General features: G+C 39.1%; 2 protein-coding genes across 2 annotated transcripts in view; one reads left to right on the top strand and one right to left on the bottom strand.

Annotated features, from left to right (window-relative positions):
* Window positions 1-44: 44 nt before the first annotated feature.
* On the bottom strand, window positions 45-7,474 carry PRRG4 (proline rich and Gla domain 4). Its single transcript, XM_063332940.1, has 6 exons — window positions 7,345-7,474; window positions 6,403-6,518; window positions 3,231-3,394; window positions 1,926-1,974; window positions 1,048-1,183; window positions 45-286 (listed from the first exon to the last, which is right to left on the bottom strand). Exons 2-6 carry the CDS (start codon window positions 6,506-6,508, stop codon window positions 58-60), a joined length of 684 nt encoding a protein of 227 aa, XP_063189010.1. The 5' UTR covers window positions 6,509-6,518; window positions 7,345-7,474; the 3' UTR covers window positions 45-57.
* CCDC73 (coiled-coil domain containing 73) overlaps window positions 7,468-25,895 on the top strand; it is an 84,850-nt gene continuing 66,422 nt past the window's right edge. Inside the window, exon 1 of the mRNA XM_063332930.1 lies at window positions 7,468-7,709. The gene's annotated coding sequence lies outside the window, so the exon portion shown is untranslated. The remainder of the gene's footprint in view (window positions 7,710-25,895) is intronic.

Raw genomic sequence — 25,895 nt, 5'->3', positions numbered from 1 at the left:
TTATGTTTCAGCATTCCCCCCGCCCCTCGCCACATCACCCCAGAAGGAGGTTTGTGACTAGGGGGCAGGAAGTGACATAGATCTTTTAATCACCAGTGCCCCTTTTGGTGGCCCTGGATAAGGGGGTGGTGGCACGTTGTGTTGTCCGTCTGAAGTAACTGCTTGCTCATAAGTTGGTAGTTCTGAATCATCAGTTCTGAGAGGAAGTGGGTTTAAAGAAAATTCTTCGTGCCTTCTGAAGATGCTAGATGAATTACGTCTTCTACTTCTTCCATAATCCAAATACCTAAACAAAGTTAACAGCATTATAAGTGTCAACTGCTGTTTTAAAGGGAAGAATATAAAGTCCTAGTTGTAAAACCAACAAACAAACCTGAAAAACCAACCACACCAAAAAAAGAAAAAATGCAAACAAAAATCCCCCACCAAAACAAAACAAAAAACCTACCCACCAAAACCCACTTGCCTTCAATGATCATAAAGACCAGAAACCAAATACTGTCTTCAAACTACAGGGTAAGAATAGCTCAGTAACATGAAATTTATAGGGAAGAAGCAGCACGGAATCCTCTCATGTTCCTTTCACATTTAGGATCAAGGAACAAGCAGGGCTGGAGAACTGGTAGAGAAGAATTTCCTCCAACCTACTTCATCTCGCATCTGAGGTAGGCTACATGCCATGAAAAGCATACACCCTACTTTAAAGAGCAAACAGAACATGTTAGACTTTCTATTGCATGCCCCAACGTATTAAAATGATTCCATTGTTTTAGTAAGAATATTTTGGAACCAAGAACATATGCACACAAAAAATAATCCAAAGATACATCAGCCATGCAAGTGTTGTTTTATGTTTTTGTGTTACTAATTTCAGCATAACTGCTGCTAGTGCTCACCTAACTTTGCTTCCAGGAAAGTAAGAGCTAAAACATCCATTGGATTCTCTGAGAATACAGTTAGACCAACCCAAGTAAGTTTTGAATTCCACTCTTAAGCAAGGGTTTGTTTTGGTGGTTGTGGGTTTTTTTAAGCAGTGATCTTCCTTACCCTGGTGGTTGCCTTGATTTGCATCTACTTTTGCAGCAGTAGAAGATAAGAAGTGCAATTATAACTAACAGCACTCCAGCAGCAACTAGGCTGATGAGAAGTCCTGTAACGTTAATCTTTTGTAGTGTCTCATCACCTGAATATAAAACATTGGTTATTTTCATTATGAGTTCTTTCCATCCACATAGAATACAGTATACACTGTGAGATATTAACTTTACTGTGCCTGTAAGGCTGTTCCTTTCCACAAATGTCTAGTTTGCTGCGAGAAGCCGTATCTCTGCGACACAACCCAAGAGTATCATTCGCATTCAGCTCAAAGCAAAAATGAGTAGATATTTCTTTTCTGTACATAAAACTGTTGAGATGTCTGTCTTCTAATGCCTTCCAAATACTATTTCATGTACTTGTGACCTTGATCAGGCTGTAGATCTGTCCTCAAGTCATACTGACCATTTTTTTAATAAAACATCTGGCGTAAGACTGAACATGAATCAGACTGTTATATTACTATTAAAGAGATTGGGGGTGGAGGGGGTGGAATGGGCAGGGCAGGACAAACAAAACAAAACCACAGAAAGCAGCCACACAATTACTGTAAAGTTTACCGATTGTGTAATAAAACAAAGAAATGGGCAACAAAATTCATATTGTTTTTTACCTACAGACTTATAATGGATCCCACTGTAAGACACTTCAGTGAGTGTTTTATTGTATCAGATAATGCAATAGACTCGCACAGTTCACAGTGAATTTCACTAAAAAGATCAATTCTGATTTTGACAGCTGAATGCATAGTATATTTTTAAGAATGTACTATCATAACAAACACAAAATGCAATATAAGAAAAGAATAAAAGAATAAAAAGATGACTTACCTATTTTTATTTTAGGGTCTTTAATTGAATAGTCTTTCCAAAAATCCATCTATAAAAACACAAAGGATCAGATTTATGTGAGATACATAATTGGCAGGCTTATTGACATTTTTTTTTCATATGGTGCTGAGGGCAGAATTTACCAAGGGCATAAATAGAAGCAACTCCCACTGAAGGATTTGTACTTGCTTATCCCTCCATATTTTTCTCATACATTGAAGTTTGCATAAAAATTACAATTTCACAAAGAAGAAAATGCCAGCTGGTGAAAGAGAAAGTGCATGTAACTGTCTTATATTTCTACCTGATGACAGTAGAAGTTAGCATATATTCTCACACTAAAAAAAATGCTTGCAATTAATCTTTGTAAACCTCTACAGAAGAGCATTAATGAGGCAAAGTCAAGTTCTTAAGAATCAGACATTTGCACAAACAGTATTTGAATTCATATCAGCTAGGAAAAATAATGGGACTCGTTTAAGAGAAAAACCTTTATGTTGCATGACTGTTACACCTTAAACGTGTTTAGCCATAATTTCCACTTTTGCTACGCAGCAAAAGACTCCATCAAGATTCTGATTTAACACTTTCACCTTTTTCTTCGGAAAATGCTACCAATGGCAAACTAACGTTCCCCCCTTCAGAAAAGGAGTGTATTCCTTGCTCTTTCTGCAGGTTAGTGCAGAGCACACCTAGAATCACGAAGAGATTCTTGCTGCGTGCAGCAAGAGCCAGTCTTCAGACAATCATCATGTTCCATTATTGGGCTGAAAGGTTTCTTATGTATTTTTCTCTTTTTTTGTAACAGGTTTCTTCTAAGCTGCATATAGGTAGTGATTTAGAAGATAACGCTATAGGAATACTCAGCAATAGCTGAACCGCGGATTTGCTCTGTACTCCTTTCTTCTAAAACACTTTGGCATGACACAAGGACATGATCAGCCAGTTAATACATAGAGCATGTGGAACACATTCAAATTGGATGCTGAGAAGTTACTAAAAAAAAAAGTGAAGTTGTGAAAACACATATAGGTATATCCGCAAGCGGTACATCTGAAGTTTCATTTATATTTGTTAGCAGAAATGGAGCTCTTATCTAAAATCTTGAAGACAGTAGTACATATTCAGATGTATTCACTGTGTATCTAAAGCAATAACCCCATCTAATTGAGGCCCCTACTTTTACAGTAGATAAGCAATCATCTTATATTAAATGCTGTTTTCAGAAGGGCTACAGTATTTAGATACAGTAATGATTTAGTCAATAACCTCCTTCAGTATATTAAATTCAGTTTGAACAGCTACCGTTTTATCAGGGTCTTCAAAAATTTCTCTCGCTTCTTCATAATTGCACAGCTCTTCAAAGCATTCTCTTTCCAGGTTATCTGCTGTGAATGCTTCAAAATCAAATCTGTTATTTAGAAGATGCCGTCCAATGAATAAATTGGCCTCCTTTTCTGATGTGAACACTAATAAAAAAAAAATCAAGTTGATTTAAAACAAGTAAGGAAAGCTAAATTTGGTATTTTTAAAGGATAGTTAATAATCCTACTGGAGCGCACTGAGACCCCTTCATCCCCTAGCATCTCTCAACTACATACAGGAAAAAACTTCAAGGGCTCCTCCTAAAACATCGTCTTCACTGCTAACTTTTCTAACTATGCAATATAAAATAAACATATCTTCCTTTCTCATAAAGCATTTCAGCTATTCTGTATACGGGCCAAGAGCATTTGATTCTCATGACAGCTGTTGTTTAAGTTTTGGTATTGCCGCTCTGGGATGTGGGCATCGGGTTTTTACTGGAGCTCTTAAGAACAAAAGTATTAGTCGCGTAAAGCAGAAATTCAGTCAGATGCAAACACAGCAAGACACTGACCTACTGGAGGGAGGAGGCAAGGCGGGGCCGGGGGGAACCAACCAACCAACCAACCAACAAACTCTTCCTTCTAAAAAATCCTCAATATACATTGATCAATATTCTGGTATCTGTGAGTTCCAAATTTCGTTTATGGAATTCGGATTTTACATCATGGCAGCAGAGTCCTCTTCATTTTACATTTCTTCTCTTTTCATAATTGTGGCAGCAAGTTTTATGTAAAGGTTGGCATGTTGCCAAGTTTATTTGTTTTAAATTAGTCCATGATAGGGGTTTTACTGACAACAGGCACTTCTGAAGACATTTCTTTTCTTCTTTTGTGCTTATTACAGGCTCCATGAGGCCTCATGGAGTCTGTTGTGAGGTGAGATTCCAGAAGAGTTAGTGAAATTATAGAAGGCTTTGGAATACAGGAATGCATTTTCTCACCAGGCATTTTCCATAGTCAAGTTTTAGCCTGCTCTTGCTACAGCTTCTTTAAAAAAAAAAAAGAAAAGAAAAATCTTTCTATGACAGAACTAGTTTTCTGGCTTGGTTTTCAGTGAAAGCCTAATCTGTACTCCAAGAAATTCAGACTATTTCTTTAAGCAAAATGACTGGAGGATTATTTTTGCAAGTGTAATGCAGAAACAGCATTGTTACATACCAAGCCAGACAGCTAAAAAAGGAGATGAGGTTCAGAATAATGTTATTCAGCTACAAATTAGTTCTGTGTTCTTGTTAGCTTGTTTGGTGAGATTATCACATCATTCAGGAATTTTTACCCATATAGTTACTGTTAAATCTTGCAATAGTATCTCAAAATAGTTTGCTCTCTGAAAACTGCAAAATAACTTGCATACTGATTGTTAATGTCTTTAATATTATAGTATATTGAAGGAGTATTACAGTATATATTTATATAATTTATATAATATTACAGTATATATTGAAGAAGCCACACGTGTGCGCACACATTTGCATAGGAAGGGAAATCTGTTATTCTAAAGTAATTGCAAGAAAATGTAAGCTTAAAGTATTTATGCTATATCTAAGAGTAACCAGAGAGAAGGACTTCATCCAAAGGGATCCCCCAAACCCACAAGTGGAAAGGGAAAAGAATTGCATGGAGAAAAATACTATCAACGTCTTGGTTGAGTACAAATCGCATGAATAACTTCATTCTTCTGAAACCAAGATCTTCAGTGTTGCTCAGTAGCGTTTCATTCCTTACCATGCCAAATAGTATTCGCTATACTTCTGAATTAATTTAGATAAGATAATTGATGCATTTTTATTACTATGGAATGCACAGGCAAGCTGCCTGGAGCCTAGGACCCCTAATTCCCAGTGATAGATGCTCCATTTCTCTTTTGAAGAGTCTTTATGCATTTATTCGCACTTTCTTCATTTTGTAGGACATAGTCAAAGCACACCCATCTCCATCTCCAAATTATCTACAACCTGGTGATTAAGATAGTATTTGGAAGAATGAAACAGACAGATTTGAATTCTCTCCTATACGTGAGGGAACTGAATGCAGTCCTTAGGCCATGTTTCAACAGAATGGTAAATCCAATTTGCCTAGCATTCAATTAAAAATGCATCCACATGATGTGCTGAATAAGGTAACTCTGCTGGTAAAAGATGTTCAGAAAATGCTGAAGGGTAAACTCTCCATGCAGGTACCCCAGACTCGTGGCAACTGTTCTACTTGCTAAATTATTTGATAAAGAGTTGGTCCCCTCTCTTTCCAACTCCGTCTTTAAAGGAGGAATGATCTGGGCTGGTTGTCAGGAGGGGGTTCTCCGCCATGAACTCACAGGAAAGAGGTAGTCTGGCAGCCTGATGTTTTATGCCCCAGGGCAATATGGATTTTAATGAATAACCCGCTCAATTTTCTGCTCAATACGCTCCCCTGAAGGAGCCTCCTGCTCAATGTGACAACTTTTTAAAGTCTGTCTTAAGGTTTCAGCACTCCCTACCCACTAGAGGAGACCAGACAGCTAAGTTACAAATTCCTTTTTGAAGTCCTGATGCTTAAATGTTAAGTATCACACAGCTTAGCATCGTAGTGCTTGAGTCCTTTTGGGCAACTTAATTTGTTTTTACCTCAATTCCTCTCCCCTTCCCTCCCTCCCAAGTGAAGAGCTGTAATAGCAGCACTGTGTTTATCTCAAAAAAACAAGCAAATAAACCCTTTCAAATACAGAGCAATTTTAGATACACAAATAAAACTGTGATGTGCTCAAATAGTGCCAAAACAGTACTGCCTCAATACAGATTTCAAACTTTTGGAATGTTGATGTTACTTAAAGGATTCTGTTTATATCAATGACAGTAATCCTACAGACCTAGAGAAAACTCAGTTGTCCCAATCTGCACTTACTACTGGATCTGATAAGTACTTAATATCGACACCCCAGTCAATTAATCATTTCAGCAAAAGATATTCAAATATTCTAAAATTAAGCATGAAACAGCTTTTTTTTTGTAATGAAGTAAAAAAACAAAACTAAACCCAAAACTATTTACATACATAAGAAGATTTCTCAGTAAAAGCAAAATTAGATACAGTTTTATTTTGGAAAGCATAAAATCATGTTAAAAGTAAGTTACCGTCTTTCCATTCAGGTAGCTTCAAGTTATTTAATCTCCCTGTGCAGTGAGGAAATGCAAACACCATCACGTGTAGTTGACACAGCAGTACCAGAAACACCAACATGGCGTGGTATCTGTCAGACAGAAACTAACCTCAGTTAGAAAAAAAATAAATGACAATGCAATCTCCTGAAGTGTCCGTGATGAACCCTGAGTGAATCCTATAAATGAAGTCACCCAACGCAAGCGCCTACATGCAGTTGAGGGTAATGGATCCCTAGAAGAAAGTCACCGATCCAAACTGGTCCTGCGTGTCTCGTTAATTCTCCGTTGCGCAAGCCCCGCGGATGCCAGCGGGCCGCTCTCCCCTCCGCAGGCTGGCCCTTCCCGGGGAAGTGGCAGCCCGGTTAAGCTGGAGAATTAACGGGGAAAGACCACAGGCAAGGTGCTGCCGGTACGCTCCAAAACTTCCCACTGCCACAGTTTTGCTGCCAGAGCGACCACGGGAGGTTACAAAAGGTACCCGGCATAAACAGACGTACAGCAATGGTTTCGTGGGGAGAAGGCTCTTGCCAACCTCACACCAAACGCTCCCGAGGAGAGTCCGCGCTCTCCCACCCATATGACTGTAGAAAATAAGAACGAAGTAAGACCTGAATTATTCCGAGAGACGCCCAACACCGACAAAAACGCGATCGCCGCCTGAAGCGGAGGCCTGTGGCGGCCACCCGACGGCATCTGCGAGGCCCGGGGAAGAGCCGCCCCGCGGCCCTGCCGCCTGCTCCCCCGACGGCTGCCCCGCGCCCGCCGTGGCGATGGAAGGCCGCTCTGCCGCCCCCGGCACCGGCACCGGCCCCGGCTCCAGTCAGGGGAGCGGGAGGCGTCGGCCGGGGAGCTCCCCACGTCCCACCCGGCGGGGAGAAGGGCCACCCCGTCCCGCTTCCCGCCCCGCGGCCCTACCTGCTCCAGCGGCGACCTGAGGAAAACGGCCGGCGGGGCACCGTCTCTCGGGGCGGCTGCCGCTGCCGCCGCCGCACTTCCTGGAAAGGGCGCGGCGAAGTCACAGGGCCATACCTGGGCCGCCACCGGCCCCGCCCGCCCTGCCCAGGGTCCGCGCCCCCGCGGGCGGCACCGGCGCCGGCACCGGCACCGGCAGGCTGGGGCCGCCCCGGAGCGGGAGGCGGAAACGCCCCTGGAGCCTGAGGGAAAAGGGGGTCGACGGGGAGGGAGTCGAGCAGGGCTGGGGCTCTCCGGTGGGTTTCGGCTCCGTTTTCAGAAACGCGGCTATCTCCTCAGCGCAGCCCCGGGATCCCTCTGAGGACAAGGTAGCAGTCCTTTCGTCTTCCGTGAACACTTTTTACTCTTAAAACTGACTTTCCTTCCCCCCCTCCCCCGGGGTTAATCATGATGCTGATAACCTGTTCTGGCTTTTTACTACCCAGAAGTGAAGCCCTTGGCCTGATGGCAGGGCGTCTGCTGAGGAGAAGCTGTGGAGAGGGGCTGCCTCCCTGACAGTCTGCCTTTGAACTTATCTGCAACTAATTATTTATCTAACAGCAAACTCAAGTGTTTAGCCTCCGCCAAGCTCTTCTAGCCAGGCAGGTAGCCACAGGGAAAAGGACCAGCATAAGTTTTGCACATGTAAAAATAACTGGTGGGTTTGTTGGGTTTTTTGTTTGTTTGTTTGTTTTGGGTTTGGTTTAATCATTGGAGCAAGCCTTAATGTATTTCTAAAAGGCTGGAGAGGGGCAGAGGTGGTTCCCTGAAGTGCACGAAGCTGGTCACCACTCTCAGACACCTGGTTTGGGGCCTTCCTTCACTCTCCTTCCCTGGGCAGAGGAGCAGCCCAGCATGGAGGCCAGGTTCAAACACATCCATCTGTGGCTGCTTTGGCTTCTCCAAGGGACAAGAGAGAAGTAGTCAAGCACTTCATGGTTGTTCTAAGAGTATTTTCCCAAACCATTCACAGTGCTCAGCAAGGACAAGAAGTGGTACTTGAAAAGTCTTTTAAAAGGTAAGGTTGAGAATGCATTTAACACAGTGTGCTGGTAACGTTAAATATGTCAAGAATTTTGGGATGGGTTGGGTTAAAAAACTGCACACCAAAGAAACTCTTGAAACACATGAGTGGAATGCTTTTGCTACCAGGAAATCCAAGGACTGAGAGTGATTTGTGTTTGTGCTAGCAGATCTCCTGTAGTGACTCTGGATTGTGTTATTTATTTAAGTGCTGGAGTGACTTGTATATACGGAAGTAGGAAAGACTAGAATAAGGGTATTGGATAACGCTTGTGGAAGTGATCAGATATTCCCAGGAGAAAAATAGAAACTTCTGATGCGTGAAATAAGGAGGAATGATGACTGTAGTTAAATATTTACTTTATGATGTCAACACACTGCAGTTAAGAGATGCTTGATGAATATGTAACAGAAGCTGGGGTGGCACTAATGCTTTTTAGGTAGTGAAGATCTCGACAGAAATGTTTGTACTATGATTGCGTATATGCTTGTAACACAGAGGAGGACTAAGGGAACAATATTGTATAAGAAAAGAGCAGTGTAGATTGTTATCCAGATAATGCTCAGGAGATAGGAACACTTAGTTGCTACATGTTGGAAAACAGGAGAAACTGCGGTTGCTTTGTAAAGTTCCTACACGACTATCTCTGAGGATGGCATCAACCAGCAAAATCTCTGCAGAGAGCTACAGTGCAAGGGCATGAATGCAGAAGAACTCCGTGGAGCGTTCAAGTGTAAAATACCTGCATGAGTATATGGAAACTTCTTATGTGTCATAACAACAGCTTTGTATGAGGAACCTCTGTTGTACAAGCAACAAGTAAATCTCCATTGCGTTATGCCACTATTGCATATCATTATTAAAAGAGAAGGAAAGAGATTTTAGAATTGCTTATGTATGGCGCCTGGGGAGTGCAGGGGAAACCTGCTGTCCTCAAGGCAAGAGTGACCCCCGGGCCCAGCCCTGCCTGCATCACAGGAGAAGGCTCCATGTTCCTGGTGTGGACTGAAACACCTCAGGCCCGTCCGAACTCTCTGCTGGACCTCACCCCTGTCCTGAAGGTGAAGGAGCAATGCAGGAGAACTCCGGTGGGAAAGGCCCTCAGATCTTTAATGCTCAGCAATGGTTACTCAAATGTTTTTGCCTATGTGGATCTTAGCAGAAAATTTGTAAGAGTCTTCCGTCTGTGTGTGCGTGGGTGCTGGGGCGTGTGTAGCGGAGATTTTTCAAAACCATACTGTACAAAACCTAAACAGTATATGTTGTTTATTATTTTTTAACAAGAAAAGTTGTTATAAAACAGGAAAGGGTGGTCTTTACGTTGGAAAAGACTCTAACTTTTTCCTGTGTGCCCCTCTCTGAGCTCAGTCTGCGATCCCACGTGCCCATCTTTGTGACCTTAAGCTGTGAAACCCTCACTGAGGGCTACTACACAGGTACACAGATGCGTGAAGAACCTTCAGCATGTTTATGTGTTAGTCTCTACAGAAAAATGAGTGAGAAGCTGGTAATGGCAAACATTACAAAAAGTGTACATCTCTAGTTCTTTTTTGTATTAATGAGGTAAACCTTTCTTGTGTTATGTTGTCATTACATATCCTTATTAAGACAGAAGACCAAAGAAAGACTCAGCAAGGTTTCCCCCCCCACCATCAGGTGAGGCTCAGCTCCATTATCCTCAAGGTAGGAGTCACCCCTGTCTGAACTACACCTGAATTTTTGCTGTTGCAACCCAAAGACTCAAGTTTGCAGTTTAAAGCAGCATTACAGCAGCAGGTGCAAAGATGACAACACTGTACATAGCTTAAGGTAATTATTGTATAAGAAAATTATTCAAATTTTAGGGTTATGCTATAGATAATGACTAGAAGTGTGCTTAAATTCTGGTTTGTTACACAGAACATAGAAAAGATAAATATAAGGGGGGGGAAAAAAAGGGTGCAGCAAGTGCTTAGAATAAATGCAACATCTCCTGTGTATATGCAGATTTCAGCATGGCAGAACAATGAGTAGCTTTTACATGTTACTTCCCTACTTAAGAAGTAATTTTTCAGGTAAAATAGCCTTGATTAGCAAGCTATGTGATGAAGCAGCTCAGAAAGGAGGAGCCAGCAATAAGGATTTTATTCTCCTCAACCTTTTCAAATAAATATCTGTAAGCAACAGAGTAGATACATAATTAGAGGTAAAGACCTGTAAACAACGTAGTAGATATACAATTAGAGGTAAATACTTGTAAACAATGTAGTAGATATGTAATTAGAGGTAAAGACCTGTAAACGATATAGTAGATACGTAATTTGAGATATTCTGAGAGCTGAAAAATAGGGAATTAATTTAAATCACTTATATTTAACGGGATGAATATAAATTCACATTTCTAAAAATAGTTCTAATTTATTGGCTGTACCAGCTAGTATGCTTATTTACTTGTATTTTAAATCTTCGCTCATTACAGTGATGTTTGGTAGAATATTGTTGGAGAAAATAAGTATGATGCTGTTGAAGTTACATATCTCCTCACAAGAGGAGGGTGATACAGTCTAAGATGTTTATGTAGCAGTTATTTCTTTCTGCATCTATCGATTACTTTGCTGCAAATTAATAGTGGTGTATTCATTTTATTATAACAAAGGGTAATATGCATAACTGATGTCTGATTCGGAGGACTTTGGGTAAGGAATGCATCTAGTTCCCTGTTAGCAGTGACCCCTTCAGATTGTGCTATCAAGGATTTTCTTGTCATTGTTTTTACAAAATCATGAAAAGTAACGCCCTTTATCTCACCCCAATATGCAAATATATCCTATCATAATTTGAGTATTAAATTTCTTGTGCTACTTTTCAGTTTCTCACGTAATATTTCTCAATTGATAAGATAAACTTGGGATAGAACTTTCAAGCATTTGAGTAATGAAAATCACGCAAATGTATAATTGAGAACGACCCCTCTCATGGACTTTGGAAGTGTGTGCATCTGGTTTGCTCTTTGTAATGGTTTATTTGATGTCCTGAATCATATGGTACAGATTTGTCCTTTGTACAAAACTATTCAAAGTTCTCATGTTTGTTAATTAAATTTCTGGTCAGGTAGCTTTGATTTAGAAGCAATGCTTTTTTACTAAGGGTAATCTGACATAACTTAGGTTTTAATTATTGGTTTTGTACAGTTAGCGTCAAAAGGCTTTGACCATTGCATTAAGTAATAAGAGCTTCAACAAATGAGTGAACAATATCAGAATCTTGGATAATCCTGTTATCCTGTTCCACATAGTATGTGCTGTAGGGAAGGATTGTTTTAGACTGCCTTCTATTTGGAGAAGGCAGATACTTTTTTGGGGTACCCCTAGTGTCCCTTATGCCTTCCTGTAGAAATGCCTCGTTGTCCACCTATATTGATTGGTTTAATAAAAGACATGATAAACGATATCACGTTGTTTGGCAAACCATTGCCAATCAAATCTTTACTTGGAATCAAGATTACTATTGTAATGATGCTTTAATGTAATTTTAAGTGTATTATAAATGTGCTTAAATTTCTAATATACTCATCACTTTGTGTTTTCAGTTAAGGCTATCACTTCATCCCACAAGACATGATGAAGTCTTTTAAGTGTTGGTCATGAGATTCTTTGGCATTAAGAGGTTGAATTTAGCAGATAAACTAATTTCAGCTGAGGTTGTTGCTTCTCTCCTTCAGAGGAATATTAGTGATTTTTTTTCTAATTGAAAATAATGCTGGCACAAATATCCTATGGCAGTGTAGGGGGAAAAGCAAGAAACACATGTGAGAAAAATTAGGTTTTTAATAGCAAAATAGATAGTATTTTAAGGACAGATTATAGATCTGTGTCAGTTCAGTTTCAGAATGAGGCAGGTTTTTTCCTAAAGATTTTTTTTTAAGAAAAACCAAACCTACAGCTAATTTGAATATTTAGTAATTAAGCACTAAGCTGTTGAGTAATTTTTACTACTCAGAAATAATGGTAGACGTTTGTAATAGCACATAAATAACAAAAGTAATTATACATCCAATTAACAAAGTTTGTTATTGTCAGCATACTAATTTTTATGGTGAAGTTACTCAACTAAAAATGCTTACAGAGGGACAGTAAAAGCCTTGCAGGGCTGAATTTCACATATGCTTGTCTCTGTATTCAATATTTGAAAGGGGATGGAAATGTTACCCGTGCTGATGGGGAAGCAAACACCCGCTCTGGTTTTAGAATGGGCCTGATGCTCCCAGCTGGCGAGTGCTGTCGGCTCCCGCTGAAGGCACCGAGAGGCTGCTGCTCTAATAGGATTAAAATTCTGCATTGTCAGTTGCTCAAAACTTTTTTGGATGCAGCAAGTTTAATAAGGCCGAACACTTTTGTCATTGGGAAGACCAGTATGTTGTGAGACTTGTATGTACGTGTCCTGACGTGAGAATTCCATGAAATTTTCTGTGGAAAACCATCAGTGTAAATTGGCTCATTTAAAGCAATGTGCTCCCAAATACACACAAGGTAAAAAAAAAAAAAAAAAATTAATGTGAAAACCTTCTAGCAGGGTGATGAAAACCTGCTTCTGGCTTTTCGTGCTACAGTTTTGACTTGTTTTGGTGAGATACTTTGACGAGCAAAATCATCCTGTTTGGTTTTGGTATTTAAGGTCCAAAAGCCTTGGTGTCAAGGGGTGATAGCTGGATTCTCATCGATGTGTACAAATATTTGAAGGGAGGGTGTAAAGATGATGGAGCCAGATTCTCTTCAGTGGTGCCCAGTGACAGGACAAGAGGCAACAGGCACAAACTGAACCACAGGAGGTTCCTCCTGAACATAAGGAAATACTCTTTTACCGTGGGGGTGACTGAACACTGGCACAGGTTGCCCGGGGAGGTTGTGGAGTCTCCGTCCTTGGAGGTATTCAAAAGCCATCTGGACATGGTCGGTGCAACTGGCTGTAGGAGGACCTGCTTGGGAGGTGGGGGACCTCCAGACGTCCCTTCCAACCTCAACCATCCTGTGGTTCTGTGATACTGTCTGCCAGTAGAGCAAAAGCCCTGATGTTTCCAACTCCCCTCAGCTTTTTAAGATCTGGGGTTAATATTTAGGTCCTTAACTTTTTCTGTTGCATTATCTTTTTTAAAAGTCTCAGTAACACATTTCTCTGTAGAGTTGACATCTTGGACTTCAATTATTTCCTTTTTTGATGACACTAGAGGGAGCTGTCTGGTGGCGTTTCAGCTTACTCTTACAGCTCTGTTTTTGCTTACAATTCTGTATATTCCTGCTTGGAATCTTTTATCAAAGTATACAAGACAAAGCTGTATAAATTGTGCCTTGAAAATGTTTCCTTCTCTAACAAAACTGAGCTTTCAAGTTATTTGTAATTTAAGTAATAAGCTTTGGCTGTGTTTTAATTTTGCTGAGCTGCAGCGGCAATGGAGGCTTTTGATGTGCATAAATGCAATAGATATGATGTTTCTGTTATGTTTGGCATGTATTTTTGGTAGCTGTAGAGATACATTTGTAAACTTGGTATTTGTTGCTGTGATACAATCAGTTTGTATTTGGTGTGTGTTTGATCCACAAGGATCTTGTTTGTGATTGTGGAAGGGTTGCTTGAGGACTTAAGGTGAGAAGGGGATTTTAAGAAGTTTTCTTTAGACACGTGATCTTAAAAATTCAGTTTATTTCCACTGGTGAGTGAAGCCAGCTTTAATTGGGTGAGGTGCTTATTTTAGGTGCTTTTATCCAAGCAGATGTAATTGTTGTTAGGGTTGATAATAAATATTGACTGGTTTTCATGATTACCAATATTACAGACAGGGGTGTTAACCTGTGTTTTTTACCTGCATATTTTAATTTGCTGTTCTTTTATGTTTATTACATTTTCTAGAAAATGGTCTAGGACATCACAGCCAGATAAAGAGCAAAGTGAATTTTATTGAGTTTGAGGAAGCAATCATTGAGAGTTTCCAGGTTTTTAGTCCAAATGAGAGAAATTCTTTGCTGTGGTCTAAAAGCTGATTCTACAAATATTTGTGGACTAGACAGAAGCAAAGATTTTTCTGAAAGTCTTATTAAGATCAGTGATGACAAGCTGCTAAAATAGTCTTTCTGCCTAAGAAAATATGCAGAAAATTTAGGTAAGCAGTCTCTCGACAAGGAGAGGTCCAGCGAGGAGGACTGGTACGAATTCTTTTTGCTCTTTTCGCTTTGCGGACTGCAAAACACCACTTTGCTTCCAACAGGCTAGTTTTAGTGACTGCATCTCAGGTGTCCATACAACTCTTGACCATTTGGAACAAAGGCAAAATATTTCACACTGGATGCCGAACTCCTTAGTGCTTGACAAGCGTTCGTTCTCAGGGACTTAATCTATATTAGCTGAGGCAGGTAAGCAAGCAATTACCTGACTTCTGCATTAGCTCAGGAAAAAGAACATGGGTGAATGATTTGGCTGCGGAGAAACTGTTGGATAAATTATATTGTGGATTCCTTGGACCATTGAAGAGGGTTATGAAGATCAGGTAGTATGCTGCGTGGCTGTTGTGGCACCTGCTGCCATTACTGAAGGAGAAACTCATGACTCTGAAGGAAATAGATGAGTTTAGGTCAGAAGTCTGGATATTGGTCTTATATTCTAAATATTCACAGTGTTCTTATGATGCCATTCTCACCTGTCTTATGGGCGTGCAGGCTAATAATGTGTACAGTGGCAAGGATGGTAAGCAGTGTTATGTTGCCCCATTCACACAGAGTTTTTGTTGTATATTGGAAAAGGCTACTGAGTCTTGGCTCAAGATGGTTTGAGGATGCTTTCTATAAATTATTTTTTTTTTCCTTTTTTATCTGGAGATTGTATAGTTGTATGTGAAATCTTCTGGAGTTTCCTTGCTGCTTGATCTTGGGGAGTGTTTTTGTTTTAATTTAAAAAAAGTCCTGGGAGCGGGGAATAATGTGGGGTTTTCATTGGAGCTGTGATAGGAGTTTGTGGGACAAAGAGGATTGCAGGACCCTCAACAACCTCCTCCATGAATGCACAAGGCAATTTAAACAGCAATACTGGTAAAAGTCTATAAAACTTTAAATTTTGATAAATACGACGCCATTGGAAGGGACTCCACTCTGTATTGGTTTCATTATAGGGTGGATCATAGATATTTTTTCTTTCCTAAGGAAGAGAATTTTTGGTGGTGGTTTCCATTCCAATGGTTTTCACCATTGACTCGTTTCCTCGGGCAGTTGAGATCTTGTCTGCTACTTACTTTTCATCCAGACTTCCTCTTTAAATTCCCCTAATAGGGGGAGATAGACTTGAAGTTTGTCTTAACTTCTCTATGCATTAATCGTTAATGTTAAATTGTTTCTCTGGGCAAAGAATGAATCTTATTTTGTCTTTGCAAATTATGTTTAACGTGTTAACAAAGATGCTATGTGGACTCAGACTTTTTAAGAAGCTACTACTCAAGCAATAAATTGTCTAAACATGTGAAGAACAACTTCTGCTTCTTCCTCTTGGTTGCATTTTGCAATTTTATTGTTGGCATTTTTGAAAGAAGAACTTTTCTAGTGGAATGGATTAAACAGGTTGGTCGAATCATGATGTGTGAATACTTTTGAGACAGTCTTGCTTTTGTTCAATATAAACTTTGCCTATTTAATTCCTATATTCTGTATGTCTAGAATTAAGATGTTATTTGTTTGACCAACCAAATGAGAACTTCCTAGTAAGATCAGCTGTAACTTCCCACCATTGTTTAATTACTTGTATTCCACTTTGTCGTCTTCTCTTATGATGAGAATAATCTCATTATAAGAATTCACCAGAATTCTATTAACATAAATTAAGGTGGAGCCCATGAAAAGGAGGTGACTCGAGAAACTTCTGCAGAGATGAATTGACATTAACTGTGTAGGGCTTTTTCTGCCTTTAGTGTGTAACTTGGGGAATAATTTTCTGTTTGGATTTTTTTGAACATAGAAAATGAATGTAAAAAATACACCAAGCTTTTAAGGAAATAATATTTTTAGGTTGAAATAATTTGTAAGCCTAAAGGTCATTGGTTTTTGAGGATTACAAAGGCAGTTTGGCCCTCTGCATTCATGGATTTTAATTTTATTAAATTTTATACAACAAGGCATTTCTTTAGTAATCAAGACTATCAAACAGTTACAGATCTTACTAAATAGAGAAATTGGTGGCTTTCACTTGGGAATTAGTGGCAGAGGTTAGAGTTTGAGTGTGAGTTTACAGTAACTGCAGTGCAATTTCAGAAATAATTGTCTTCTGATTTATTTCTTAGATTTTTCTTTAAGAAAAGAATAATACAGTAACTCATGCAAAAGACGGTAGAAGTTGCAAAGTTGGCCGCTTAAGTTTAAAAAAATAAAAAGATGAAATTAAAATAAACTGTTTCTATATTGATATAGTTTTAGACAGAATTACTTATTTGTACAGGGAGACAGAGACCCCACAAAATAGGACGGACTTTTAGTTGTCTTTGAATGAGGGATGAGAAATTATATTCCCTGTTTAATGCATTTGAGGTACTTGAGGAAAATTAAGTTGTAGGAGGAAAAAATCTTATTATTTTTTATTTGTCTTTTGAGCCTTTAGGCCAAAAGTGCACAAAGGACTTGACACTCCTAAAGGACTAAGCTCTTGGGTTCCACTATGGTATTCCTATATTCAGTCCAGAGCTTATGTTTGGCTGAAGCACGCTGTTTGATAAGGCATCTAGTCTTCATCCGAAGATACCAGGAGATGGAAAAGTTACTGTTGCCATTGGTAGCCTTTTTCCACTGTTTAAACATCAAAGTTCTCTAGAAAAATGTTTATGACTTATTTCTTGAGTAAGAAAGATGTTAGAGAAAATTATTATCCTATTTAAGCAACAGAAGGCTAAATAAATGAGCTTATGCCAACAGTATTTTTAAGTAGTTGACTTTGCATAAAAGAGTGATAAATAATGTAAATAAGAGAATATAGTGATGCAATGATAGAAGTACACCATATGAAATACAATTAAAATACAAACAGATATAAAAACATTCAGTGCGTAAGAAGTAAAGTGAGTAACTTTGAGATGCTTTGTAAATTCCTCTAAATACCTATACACACATGAAGATATCTAGATACCTCAAAGTACTTTGCCTCATTCTTCAAACTAAGTGGATGATACTTTTAAAAACTACAATTTCTTGTTAGAGCAATCAAAACCCCCACTTTTTTGATGCATATACCTGTATGTATGAAAGCATGGACACTCGGGTACATGCCACAAGCTGTAAAACACAGGTACAAAAATTATACAGTCAGAGTAAGAAGAAATGAAGACTAAACAATATGCTAGTTAATACTACAAAAATTACTCTAGAAAAATTGTTTTCAGATACTTTTGTCTATAGAAATCTTTATTGTACTGCGGTTATATGATCCATTTTTTCAGTATTTTTATAACATTATAAAAGGAAACAAACAAACAAAACCCCCATGTGCTACCAAACTGCTTTAAAAATGTCTGTTTAGGATTAATATAGAGAATTCTTTCAACCAAAAAGTATGTGTATATATTTATCACTTTAATAAAGATATATTCAATTAATTTTGAAATCCAGAGTAGAAAATTAATTTCCCTCCCACAGTCTTAATGAAGAAATAAAGAAACTAATTTCCCATTGCTGTTAGAGGGGTAATCCACTCCTTCACATATTAAGAAATTAATGTAACACATCCAGCCAGCCAAAGAGTCTCTGATTCTTCCCCTCCCCCCCAATCTCTTACACCAGCTTTTTTTTGTATAATACAATTAGGAAAAACAAAACTGAAAGAGACTTAAGTCTTTCTATGTCTTTCAGATGTCAGTATGTGCTAATTTTGGGTCTGATGCTGTTCCCAGTAAAATCATCTGCTGAATTTGATAGTGCTTCCTAGTTTGGGTTTTCTTTTAACAACAAGAAAAAACCCTGTGTGTTTAAAAAAAAAAAACAACAAAAGAACAACAAACCCCAGACAAACAAACATAAAAAACCCACCCCAAACAACTGAACACCCCACACCCTTTATAAAAAATGCCAGAAAAATGTTAAGGAAGAATTGTGACTGCCTTTATATACCTTTGTAGCAATTGTGGGGGTTTGTGTGCTCCAAAGGTTGACTTTTTTATTTGAGCTAAACATAGAAGAAAGATATTTTCTTACTTTTATTTTAAAATTGTTCTGAATATGATAGCATTTTTTCATGCTAGGAACATATTTGAGCAGATTTTTATAATTGAAAAACTAGGTCAACAGGTTATTTTAAGGTATTAGAAATGGGTATTTGAGAGATGCTCAGAATTACAGTACTAGAAATTATTTTCTTGTCTTAAGACAGACTTTATTTTACATACATAAGCAACTTGGTTTTTTTACTTTTTTTTTTAAATGGCACTCCCTGCATGAGTGATACACTAGCTGACAGTACATTCAGTGTGAGTGCAGTTTGTCCTTAATATAAGGAAGAAAACCATGAGTTTGTGTTAGTGTTCCTTTAATGAGGCAGTTCAGATTTAAAAAAAAAAAAAAAGGGGGGGGGAATCTCTGATTTAAGGCTTTGAAACTCTTACTTGTAGCAGACGTTTTTTGGGTTTAATCTTTTCTTGATGCTAAGTGTTCAGCAAAGCAGGTTATTGTGTACTTAGCTTAACTTGAGAATAGTGTCTTTGATAGCAAAAAGCTAAAAGGTAAGTATACATTTAATTGATTTCTTGATCAGGACTGCTTCTGCAATGGAAGGAACAGCTGAGCTTTCTTAGCCATCACTGGTTGGTTGGCTTGTGTGAATGTGGCATAATTCAGAAAACTGGGAGATAGCCCGAGCAAGAAACAATGAAAATACAGCTGCTCTAAGGACAAGGGAGATGTAACACCTAAAGCTTTTTGGAAAGGCTTGAGACCATAGAAGCTGAAAGGATTTAAAAATCAAAGATAGGAGGCCAAAACCATGTTTTGGTATGCAGGGATGATGGAAAGAAATGCATTTCCCTCCTTCACGTCCCTCTTCCCACCCCCTGGTTTGAGCAAAAGTAAGAAAAATAGCATAGGAAGACCTGCAGACCCATTTAACGTGAGAGGAAGAGAAGGAGGACTCTGGTGCTGGCAGAGCTTGGCAGAAAGGAGGAGTCCCACGTTCCTGCGAGTCAGGAGCCCCAGCCCCACGTGAGGTCTGGCTCAGAGCAAGCCAGGGTGTCCCCTCTCCCAGGGCAAGGTGCTGCTGCCTGAGGGGCAGCATCTCTGTGTGCTCCCCTCCACCTCCGCCCTGTGCCCAACCTCTGCAGGGCGTTATGTCCAGCAACCCCTGCCACCAGAGGCAAGACCTTGTGCAGCAGCAGGAGCTTGCAGCCGTGAGAGGTGGCAGCTTCTGAGGAACCCTCTTGATTTAGGGTGACTGGCTGTAGGTTCCACTGAACTCCTTCAGGGGTCCCAAATAGCCTGTTTTCCCATCCTGGTGTTGTGCCATGCCAATAAGAGTCAGTCTGGCTGCAAAATGAATTAGCCATGGTGAAAGAGTTAGCAGAGGGAAGACAACTACATGAAGGTCCATTACACCAGACAGACGTGTGCCTAGGCTGTGATATATTAATTTTATTCATCTGGACTCTCTTGGGCATGAGGGGGTACTGCAGGCAGAGTAACTGCGCTACCTGGACGCACAGTCTCAGTTTTGCAAAGGAAAAAATAAACACAGAGGCTAAATTCAGCTCCCTTCGGTAAATTTGGAGAAAATAATTCCTTCCTTGTATGCCAAACCAAAGGAAGGCGTGACTTTTTGACTGTTACTTTCTTCTTCAATGATAAATATTTATTCTCTGTGTTAAGTGAATATTTTCTTTTATTTTTGCTTCCATACCATGTGCAACATAATGGCTCAGTAGTTATGATTTATCATCTATAAGAACCATTGATTCCAACAGGAGCACTCTATGAGAAGAGCAGTGTGTCTTTTGGGACTGTATTCCTGGGTTTGCTCTGTTATTGTTTTGATATTTATATGCAGCTGTATTGCTTATTTTCAAAAATGAATCCCAGTGCTTAGTTCTTTTAATGTCTCTGGTATGTCTCGTTCGCAGTATTTCAGTCTGTTGTGGGGTTTGGTTTTTTTGTTTCAACATTTCCTTCTATAGATACATTTCTTGTAAACTCATTTTACTTGGTTGAAAACAATCGCAAAAAGACTGATGCTGAATTAAAAAGCAGCAGTCTAACTGCAGTAATTAATAACATGGAAGAACATACCACAAATGTTTGGGGACAGATGTTCTGTTGTGGTTTTGAGAACTTGACACCAAAAAAGTGAAAGGCTGAAGAACAGTCCACTTGCTGTAGTCCATCTGAAAGGGAATATTCCTTCCAGGTGCATTTGTCTGATCACATTAAAGATTTATACAAAAATTATTATGAATGGAACCACCAAATAAAGCTTTGTAAACACAAGCCAAATCAGAGGACTGTCCCCATTTTCCCTCTTGGACATCCTCACCATATCTAAATTACTCATAGAACGCACGAAAGCAAGCTGTAGTCCAGATTATTTTATGATGCTTCCGTACTGGGAATATGAGTCTTCAATCTCAGCATTAAATAAAATCTCATTATATTCTTTAGTTATATGGGGAAACTCCTATGGGAGCATAATTTAAAGAATGTGGAAATATTATTTAATATATAAAGTTCGGAAGCATATCTGGTCATTACCTATCTTTAATCCTAAAAGTCATTGACATTTTCCTTTCAAATTGAATTTGTCAGATTAGCGAGGATATCCTACTGTTAGAACAGCAACTGAGACTGTGAATTTAGTATAATCCCTGAATCATCATAGCTATATAATTCAAATTGATAATTGAATTTGCGGTTCCATGCTCTACTTTTAAAATTACATAAAGTGAAAACACCAAGTGAATGTTTTCACTTCGGTGCACTATATTCAAATTACCTCAGAGGTATAGCGATAATGTACCTAAGAAACTACAAACAAACAAAAAAAAACCCCAAAACAAAAACACAACAAACCCCACAATACAAACTGATGTAACTGCAAATATTACTTCGAGAATATGATTTGATGGATTCCAAAATTGCTAAATACGTGTCACATTACTATTTTATTAAATATCTCAAGTTAACAGTAATATGTTCTAAGTATAAATTCAATGAATTTGGGTTAAGTCTAGCAACAGCATGAGCTGAGGGAGAAAAGGAAGCAGCGTTTGGCATGTTTCATTATGAAGTATACTTTGTATTTAAAAAGTATGCACATCATCTAAAGCAAATAGTTACAATAAAGATGGATGTAGATTTGAGATGATATCCAAATATATTAGTTATGTAGAGTCTTCATTAGAAGTATTTTAAAAATAGACTTTTCTTCAAAAAGGTATTTTTTTTAAGTACAAATTTATAAGATTAACACTATCAGAATTCCTATTGAAAACCATTAGAGGAATGGTAAAGGTTTGCTTATCTCTGCTTTGCTTTAAAGGTATGTTAATCAGACTGCCAAATGTATTTCAAAGGTTGGAGTGCTGTCCTGAATTGCCAACATCATGGTTTCCAACAGCTGCCACAGCCGATATATGCTAATCTAGTGTTCATTTGTAGCACTGTCTATAAGCGTCAGTATGAAGGTCAGCCCTCCGCTCTATTCATTTTTTGGCTTCCGACTGTGGCCTTGACAGGAATAAATTTCATGTTACTGGTGACATTCCAAATGATGCCCCCGTCTAGTAGATCTAGATTACATATTTCAAAACTTCTGCAAAAGAATGTTTTCTGAATTGTACCTTGGAAAATATTACATTTCCAGGTATCGTTGTTTCAAATAAATACTTTATTTTTGCCAAGTAAATCACAGGATTTCAGGAGGGGGAAAAAAGCGACTCATTCCACAGTGACTATTTTATCTTTCCATAAAATGCGATTTATGTGTAACATTAAATATACAGAACTACTTGCTATGAACTTTATTCAAAGACACTTGCACTATACAATTTACAGAAATGATGCTTTCATGGAAGTTCATGCTGCTGTTGAAGACAGTAATCCAGGTGAAATGCAAACAATCTTGAGTCAAAACCGAAGTATTTTTTGTACATTTATATTTGAATTTTAGCATGGAGATGAAAATAAGTAAAAAGAGTTCCTGTATTACCTTCAAATTTGTGTTTTGTTTTCTTTTAAAGATAGGACACTTATTCCTGCAAGTCGCTTAGATCGTTCTATTCCCCTTGTCCAGGAAATTAAATAGTTACTGGAAACCTATTTATTTCTCATGTTCATTATGCCATTTCTTTTTGCCTCTTTCAAGTTTGATCAAACAAAAGTAATGGACCCTAATAGCCAGTTATTAGATGACTTCAGCTCACATTCCATGTTAAATGTAGAACCTTGATAAATAAATTCCTGCATACCTTTTCATTACAGTGCTCCTTTTCACATTACATTCCTATGCTTTGCCTGAGTAGTATGACTGTGTATCCCCTTTCTTGCTCTTATATCTAGTTCTTCTTCCATGCAGTAGTTCAGCATTGATTTATTAATAATATGAAGAAATTATAAAAAAGAATGTTAAGTTTTGCAGAGAACTAAGTTGGTAAAGTCATAAACTGACATGAAAGTTACTGCATAAGTAATGAATAACAGCATACAATTTTGAAGCCGTTCTTAATGAATCTTTAAAATGTTGTGGTGGTTCTTTATATAGTGGTATTATAAAAAAATTGCTGGATAGTATTTTTGGTTTTAATTCTCTTACTATTTTCTATGAAAATTTAAAAGCAGAGTTGGACAAACCATTTTGCATTATCTGAACTTTAATTAATCCAACTGCATTTAACATGCTATGCTTGTGTTATCTAGCTCTTTTTATCTTGAAGTCAGCAGGAGTGAGAGCAGGATTGAGTTCTAAATACAGAACTGCAGTTGAAGGTCAAAGTAAGTATTTGTGTAAATAAAAGGTCAATTTCATTGAAAAGTGAAAATCCCATGGCAGATCTTCCTGAACAGATAGAACATTCCAGTTGTATATTTTCACTAGCCATTCAGTAATACTCAAAACAGCCATGAAGACCTATGGGGACAATAGAATCTCAACCAACACACAGCTCTGCTGCTTCACTAGCCTAAGCCTTGTTAGCTGAGGATTTTTGTTGTAATACATCTGTAAAGATCCATTTGTGACACACAGAAGCCCCATCACTCTGTCTCATGAGCATGACCGTGATGGTACCTGGTAAGGTTAATGAGGACGAACTTGATTGTGTATTAGAAAAGAGATTCACTGTTTCATAGGCACAGGAAGCATTCAGGAGGGTCAGTGTCACTGCAGGTTTCCAGTGTTACTGGAATCAGCCTTCCTAAGAACGTTCCTTTGGGAGTCTGTGCCCATGGAGCCTCATAGCCGAGAAAACAAACTTTTCGATGAGAAATTATTTGGGCTAAGGGTGTAGTTCTGAGTGTCATCATTCTGCTTATCTCTAATACCAAGCATGTATTATTTCAGGTATCCCATTTTAAAAATATATATTTTTTAACTTGAGTGTTTTGCAAATGTTGATTTTGATATAGAGTATTTTCTTTTTCATTTGTGTTTCAACAAAGTTGGGCTGCATACCTCCCAAAAGTCAAATCACCTTCTCCTTAGGGTTATGTGCGCTTTAACTAGCCCTTAAATCAAATAATATTGTTATAGTTTAAATAACATCAAATTGACAAATCTAAGTCATTGTGCCAAAAAACCTCTGAGAAAGAGTAGTACAGATCTGGGGCAAAGCAGTCATCCACTTCAGAACGACATAGCGGGATGTATGAGGTGAGGGGGAAAAAAAGGTGTCATAAATGCCTTTGAAAAACGAATTATTTTCTGGGTCCCGTTCCTTTTAAAAATGGACTTACGCGTGGTGTCGCTAGAGGGCAGAGTAAAGGCCGGGGGGGTGCATTAACTGCATTTCCGTACTTTGGTGTGTGAGAAGTGTGCTCACCGTAAAGGCCTTTCTGCGCTGAGGGCGTCTGCTCCTCTCCAGCTTCCCCTCAGGGCGAGCTTGGTCTGAGGGCGGCGGGGCCTTGGAAGCACCGCTCCCGGGGAGGTTTACATTTCAGACTGGAAAGGGTTACGTGTCCTACTCTTATATATTGCTAATAAAGTAAAATTTAACTGTTTCATCAATGTGTGTTGCCTTTCCCCGTGCCCGCCCCCCCCCAGCGGCGGGGGCGGCTCAGGCCCCCTGAGGAGAGCCCCACCGTCGGGTGCGAGGGCGGCCGTTGGCGGGAAGGCGGCGCCGGTGGTGGTGGGGTGTTTGTGAAGGGGCACCGCGGGGCCGCGGCTCCGTGCCCCGAGGACGGGTAAGCTGAGCGGGGGGTCTTGGTGCTGCTGTTCCTGCTGGAGAATAACCTGCCTCCTCTCCGCTAGAATTGGGGGAAAACAATGTTTTTGGTTTTGTTTTGTTTTGTTTTGTTTTTTAAAAAGCAGTTTTCCAGTGGAGCCTAGGAGGCCGCAGTGCTGTTAATAACCTTGGGCCTGTCCCGACCCAATGTCTTTCCTCATTTTTATTATGTAGGGCCTAGTCTCCCACTTTTCATATGGATCTGTTTATGCAACACCCCATCCAAATTCTGGAAATCCTTATTTAAACTCGCAGCCAGGCTGCTTGCCTGTCAGTGTAAGAACGGTTCCACTGTGCTACAGCTCTGTGAGGAATATATGTTAATGCCTGGTGCATCTTTTCCATCAGTGCTGCCTTTTCCAAGTCTGTTCTGAATCCAAATGGACAAAAGAAGTACAAGAGAGTTTCTTCTCCTTTTCCTGTGCGTCTCCTTGCATTTCCACTTGTTCATACACCATCGCTTTGTTTATTTGATGCTTATTGCATTGTTTGTGTCTGACTTCCAGTGCCTTTCAGCCTACAGGTAACTACAGAGGAACATTCCCGGTTTGAACCTGGGGTGTCTTTCCTGGTTTAGTTTCTTCTGATGCCTCAGTGCTAGTTATGTGTTTCTGTAGCCATGGTAATAATTTTTAGCTGAAAAAAATAACTAAATGTGTAGCCAACAGTAGAGTGCTTCAAGTTGCAAAATTTATCCTCAGTAGGAAAGTTTTAAATCTTGCCTTTCACTTAGGAATCTGAACAAATATGTAAAGCATCCATACTTACTATTTCTAGTAAGATCTCAGTCATGTTGTCTTTCTTGTTCATGGTAAAGGCTAAGATGAAAAAAGCTCTAATAATATTTATTATATTATAGTATATTTATGTGCCCTCCTAAAGTGTTGCTGTTTTGGTTTCTTATGCCTTTTGCATTCAAGTTTTTATCACTATGCCATGGTCTTCTAATGGGCCTTTAGAGAAACATCATGCATCCTGTCTTCTGTCCTGCAAAGCTGCTGTACCTGTTGATCATGTATTAGACTGGGTACCAAAAGAGAGGGAACATCTGCCTGGTCTCTGCAGCTCTGGAGTTTTGGG

The sequence above is a fragment of the Chroicocephalus ridibundus genome, chromosome 4 (genome assembly GCF_963924245.1).
Source record: "Chroicocephalus ridibundus chromosome 4, bChrRid1.1, whole genome shotgun sequence".
Taxonomy (NCBI): Eukaryota; Metazoa; Chordata; class Aves; order Charadriiformes; family Laridae; genus Chroicocephalus; species Chroicocephalus ridibundus.
Note: the sequence above shows the minus strand (reverse complement) of the source record. Positions and strands in the feature narration are given on the sequence as shown.